Raw genomic sequence first — 6320 nt, 5'->3', positions numbered from 1 at the left:
TATATATATATATATAGATATAGATATAGATATATCTATATCTATATAGATATAGATATATATAAGGCTATTTTTTCTCTGTTTATTCTTGCTTTTACGTTAAGTATCAAAAATAACCCTCCACTAACCTTGCCGTTAAAAACCTTCATGTTGATAGGCAGAAAATCTTTTACGGGCGTGGCCTCAGCAAAGATTTTTTTTTATTGGTCAACCTTTCGCCGGCTGCTTGTTCCCCATTGGTCATTTCCTGTGACAGCTCCGGTAAGAACAGGAAGAGGGATGCTAACTGGCAACCAGCCATGTAAATAGTGAGCAGAGGATGCTAGGTGTTAAAAGCTCCAGGCGGACAGCTGCTCCTGGCTAACTGATGCCAGGATGAAACCTCTAACTGTAGCTGGAGCATTAAGGTAGGCACCTCTTAATAACAGACGCGTTTTCAGTGTGTGGCGAAACCGACAGGAGAAATTAGCTGCGGCCCGCTGTCATTAGCATGCTAATAGCTAGCCTCAGTATTATCGGTGTTGGACTGGCTAGCTTAAAAGCTCTGCCGTCTAACGCCTGAAATGCCAAGTCTGGTTATTGTGGATGGTTTAGCTGTGCTTTTGATCAATGTTTCAATTCAAGTTTGATAAAAAATGATTCTTATACGGTTCATAATGGTGCAATAGGGAATTACTCCCTCAGCTTATGGTTCGACAGTTGACATTTCTTTCCTGTTTACGCCCAGCATGGATATCCCAGTTCCTTATATCCCCAAACATCCTGCTGCTCTTTGCTCAGAGATGATTAACGATAGCCTCTGACCCTCATTCAGTAAAGAGCTGTTCCCTATGTTTGATGTTTATTAGCTGCTTCTAATCATCTCTGGTCAAAAACCTTAAATACCTGGAGGGATCAAAAGGGGGCAGATTATTTTGCTCTACCTATGACACCCGGAAGTTGTCTGCATCCTACCTAGCAATAAAAAGGTATTGAAGTTTTAACAAAGCACATCTCAATTGCAGTTGAAAACATGTATATTGTGAAACTATCAGCCCAGTTTTACCTGACTGCAAATTCTTTTTAGATTGTTTAAAGATATTTTAACCAGTTCAGTTTATTTCTATAGCGCCGTTCACAACATGTCATCTAAACTTTACAGTTCACCAGATCATCCAGTCAGATTAATTTAAAGTTTTCACACTGAGCCTGGTTCTGCTGGAGGTTTCTTCCTGTTAAAAGGGAGTTTTTCCTCCCCACTGTCGCTACAAACATGCTTAGTGTGAGGGATTGCCTTAGAGTCAACGAGTCGATGCAATCAACTGGTTTTCCTTAGATAGAAAACTGATATCTGATGAACTGTAACGTGCCTTGAGATGACATGATGTGAATTGGAGCAATAGAAATAAGCTGAATTGAATTGTTTTAGTAAGAACAGAGTCTTGTGATCTTTTAACAATTGACAGTGTGAGTTATTTAAGAAAAATCAATCTGTCAAAACCAGAATTTCCATTCTGGCTTTTTAAAGATCAGTAATCAGTGATCGGCCAGAAACCTGAAACTGGTTCACCCCAAAAAATGATCCTTCAAAATAGATGCCAGCTTCGGTGTTATTTACTGCAGCCTGAATGACATCTTAAAGCTTTATCTGTCTGATTGAGCAGCTCAGAAACCAAAAGTGAGCTGAACCAACAGCTTAGTCATCCAAAGCGCTGCTGCCGTCGGCCTGATATCCTCAGAACCCAAACCTGCTTTACAGGAAAGTCTGTAAGGCAGCAGAAAGGCAGCTCAGAAGATTTGACGAGATTCCCTTTTGATTAGATGCACATTGTATGGAGTGAAATGGGTTCCTTCATTTTTGCAAGCAAAGAAAATACAAACAAGAAAAAAAAATATTCAGGAATGTTTTTTACAGTAACTGTGTTGTTTTTCTCAGATTCTTTCTGTCATGTTTAAAAAAATAACTATATATTTTTAAGATTTTATGTTTTTTTTATGTTTCAGATTGAGTTTTAAAAATTGCATTCTTTTTAAATTGGGTTTTCCAGATTATGTTCTGTTCTCAGGGTTTAATCTGAAGTGAGAAGGAAAACATGTCTTATCGGTCCGCTGGATGTTAGCAGCATTACTTTTATACATCGCAGCATAAACCTTTCTTTTTGGCTTGAGTGAAAAGACTGCATTCTTTAAAAACAGTTTGAGAATAAATAAAAATAGTTTTAAAAAATAAGATTTGTATGGAAGCTCTGAGCGGTCGTGTCCCTCAGATACTTTTTCACTGTGGTTTTCTTGAGAAAACGAGTAAATTTTACTTATTTTCTAAAGATAATGACAGCTGTTTTCTCGTCAAAACGAGATGATTGGTCTGTGTTAAAACTTATTACATCCTTTAATAGCATAACAGCAGGAGGATTTATAAGTCATGGCAGCCTATGTGTCGTTCTTTAATTAATACTGTGTTTAACTTTTAGGTAACAAGATGATGTTGGTTTGATTATTTGCTTCCACTACTGATTCATAAGCAATCAGCCCTATGCCTCCAGGTGTTTTCTGAACATCCCGGTGTTACGCCTGGAACAGCTATAAGATGCATTAACCCCCAAAATGAGTCCAGATTAAGCTTTTCCTTAAAAAAAATATTTGTTTCTACTGTATTCCATGCAATCCAGTCATCCACCACGACCTGACAATGAATGAAAAAAAAAGGAAACTGATTATTTGCTCAGAGGCGGTAAAGCGACTGCACAACTAACAGTTTTCTTGTGATAGCAAGATAATTATTTGTTATTGAGAAAACAATTAATGGTTTAACGAGACAGCTGTCATTATCTCGAGAAAGCAAAAGAAAAACAAAAACTTGGGTACAGCCGCCCTCAGCTTCCGTAGATTAGAAAATATGAAAACATAATACCTTTTAAAAAACAAAATCGGAGAAAACCGCAAAGAAACTTTAGGATATTTGCTATCTAGTATGATTCGTGGGGCTGAAACGATTAATCTGAGTAATCAGGATAAACAGTCAAACAAAAAAAAGAAAAATAGCATTTCTGAAATAATCATCAACTAATCGATTAATCATTAGCTGGAGTATAGAGACTCCAAATCATGCCTTTAGCTGACAGAGCGACCCACTCAGTAATCATACCTAAATTATATAAAGAATATATTAAAATTTTTGCATTTAAGATTAAAAAAAAAAAACTACGTTTTTCGTCTAGATCATCTGGGTGCTCTATCAGAACTCCTCAAGTGGAAAAGTTTAGGTTCATCTGGTTTAATTTAGTAAAAAATCTTCTTTAAGGAATTTTTGGCTGTCCGATTATTAATCGATTAATCAAAAAATAATCAACAGATTAATTGATTAGCTAAATAGTCCTTGGCCTAGTGGTTAGAGCAGGGTGCGCTTGTGCTCAGAGAAATTTGCAGGTACCTGGTTTGATTCCCACAGCCTCCACTTTGGGTCTGTAAGCAAGACTCTTAATCCCACAATGGCAACCCACTACTCGCCAAGGCGATGGGTTGACAGCAGATATCCAAATTGAGATCAATAAAATACAATTATGAATGTTATTTTCAGGCCTACTATTGAGTTTAAATTGGTAATCAATGTTTTATTTTGGTTCAAATCAAGACTTGTATAACATTTGCTATCATGCAGTCATTTTTATCACATAAACTGAGTAAGAAAAAGCAACATATGCTCTAAGAATCAGCCTGAAAATATCAGGAGCTCATATCAGGGATGATTAAGACTGATGTCAAATAACTGGCATCAGCATTGGACTAAAAAAAAGCCTCTATGGGTCGATCTCTGCATGTTGAACATTGATTATTAAATCTAACAAGTTGATAAATGTAGCTTTGAAATTCATGGAAGAGTTGATCAAGTGCAAAGATTGATTACAGCTTTGGGGGTTTTCCTCTGCGTCATTTCGGGGGGATTAGGAACGGATTTGTCCCTATTTGTACGCTGAATAAATGTGAATAAACACTCAGCAGCCTCCCAGCAGCTTTAGACTCATGTAAACAACATTAATCCTCCTGTAGAGGCCATCAGCCTGTTCAACACATGCATACTGTTTTGATTACGCACAGAGTTGTGCATCATGCACCATTCAGGGGCCGTGGAGTTCTGTAGTTTTTACAACCAGAGAAAGTTGCAGAGAAGTGGCCATGTTTGTATAACAGTTTGTAAAGAACACGTCTTCTGGTGCTGAGATGGCAGCTTCCTGGTGCTGATTCAGCAGATTTAGGAAACATCTGATTGGTGACCTTTTCAGCAGAATATGTTTGTAAAGAGGTAATGGCGTCCTAGTTTTCTGGAATGGAAAAGGCAGCGTATGCAGGGATTGACCCCAGAACTTACTCTGGATCACCACTAACCCTGCTGTGTGAAATGTGACCCAGTTCTGAAAAGGGATCAGGAAAAGCTTCTTGGGTCAGTTATTAAGCACGGCGGCGGATGTTTGATGCTGTGGGCCTGTTTCTTATTGGACTGCATGGCATTGAGAATGGGTTCGTTCAGCAATGTGATCATTTGATTTTCTTTGAGTTTTATTTTCATAGCACCAATGCTCATATTTATCTGTTTACTCATGTTTAGTTTCAATTAAATATTCATAAAAATTGTTGTTTTTTTTATCACATGGCAGCTCTGTTTTTATTCCCTGCTTAAGATCAGAAGTTTAATTGAAAACAAAACCTTCAATTGATGCATATCTGTTAAACTTGCATTTCTTTTGATTTGTAGTTCTCTGTGCTTACCTGAGCACCTGTAGCCATGGATGGTTCTAAAAACGCCTCCTTCCCCACCATCGGGGAGCTGGATGATTATCTTAATGAGCATGATTCGAACTTCATCTGGCTACTTGTTGGTAAGAGATTCAACCTCTCACTGCGGGGCTAACGCCTATTGAAAGATGGATTTTCTTTCCTTATTCATGTTCTTGTTGATTTTTATTTAGTTTCACTGTACTCCTTTCTATGTTGGAAAAGCTAACGGTAAACTAGCTCCACTGGTGGTTCTGTCTGGGACAAATTAGTTCTGATCCAGTATTTATGTCAAAGGATGAAAGAGAGAAGATACAGTTAGTCACAGTAAAAATCCCAGCCTGTAGCTATGGCTAGGAAAGAAACGGGATTAAACACTGAAAAACAGGCAGATCTCAAACATCTAGAAACAAAGGTGTTGATGGCAGCAGCACAGCTGATATTTCTCTCCAGGATGGAGTCACAGCCAAACAGGAACAGACCAGATGAAGCTACTATGAGAAAAAGCAGAGAGAGCAGAACGTTAGAGATTGAACTAACAGATTCTGCAGAGTGGGAGAATAGAGATAGAATGATGGAAAATGGGTCCCTATGTCCTTCAGCAGTCTAAGCCTTTCCTCTGCGTCATTTCAGATCCCTGATAAAAGATGGAGCTTGTTTAAAATCTCTCTTTCCATTGACTCAGAACTTGTTTCTTCTTCTGTTTCAGCCACCATTCTGTCCTGTGGATGGATCATCTATTTAACTTATTACAACTCTCGCAACATCGGCCTCTTCCTCACCCTTATCATCAACAGACTTTACAAGGATGGCTACATTCACATTGGTATGTCTGAGTCTTTAGGAACACATCGGCGTGGGGACAATGCTAGCCTGGATCTGTGGAAACAAACGGCAGAACGGTTTCAGAGCTAAAAGAAAATCATTAAGAGGGTCACAGAAGCTTAGTAACGATTTCTGTTAGAGGAAAGCATCGCTTAAAAACAAGCTTCCTATTTCTATGTCCTTTAGTTCAGTCCAGAGAAATGCATCCTTTTTTCTGTCGGCATAGAAGTGGCCTAAAGGGCTGCTGAAAATGGCTGTTTTCCTTTACCTTGTCCATAAATCTCTAAAGAAGTCAGTCGGTCGGGTCCAGCTACATCAGGAAGCTCAGGAATGAGTTCAGCTAATAAATGACCCAGTCAGTCCATCAGGTCTCTTCTCCTTCTTGAAAGCATCGCCCAGAAGCATTACGAAGCTTCTGGTTGTCATGGCAATGAAGCTGAGCAGCGCTTAGTCATTCTAATGCAGCTTTGGATGAAAATATTCAGTTCAGTTTAGTTTATTTCTATATCGCCAATTCACAGCACACTTCATCTCAGGTCACTTTACAGAAACAATTCAACCAGATCATCCAGTCAGGTTGGTTAAAAGTTTTCTATCTAAGGAAAACCAGTTGATTGCATCGACTCATTGACTCTTCAATGGAGACAGAAGCAGACATAGAAAAAGAAACATAGATACAAAAGGCAACTGTCAACCAGCTCCACAGGCGGCCCCGTCCAGGAAACACACAGCCAGGCAGACGAGCT

At 38.7% G+C, this 6320-nt stretch overlaps 1 protein-coding gene across 1 annotated transcript in view; it reads left to right on the top strand.

Moving 5' to 3' along the window:
- Positions 1-276: 276 nt before the first annotated feature.
- The window catches only part of kiaa1109 (KIAA1109 ortholog), a 91287-nt gene continuing 85243 nt past the window's right edge, over positions 277-6320 (top strand). The window contains exons 1-3 of the mRNA XM_015376323.1: positions 277-407; positions 4730-4853; positions 5459-5575. Of these exons, the coding sequence (XP_015231809.1) occupies positions 4760-4853; positions 5459-5575 (211 nt within the window). The 5' untranslated portion in view covers positions 277-407; positions 4730-4759. The remainder of the gene's footprint in view (positions 408-4729; positions 4854-5458; positions 5576-6320) is intronic.

Source organism: Cyprinodon variegatus, unplaced genomic scaffold, assembly GCF_000732505.1.
Source record: "Cyprinodon variegatus isolate N-32 unplaced genomic scaffold, C_variegatus-1.0 Scaffold133, whole genome shotgun sequence".
Classification (NCBI taxonomy): Eukaryota; Metazoa; Chordata; class Actinopteri; order Cyprinodontiformes; family Cyprinodontidae; genus Cyprinodon; species Cyprinodon variegatus.
The sequence above is the reverse complement of the archived record's forward strand: the minus strand, read 5'-3'. Positions and strand labels throughout refer to the sequence as shown.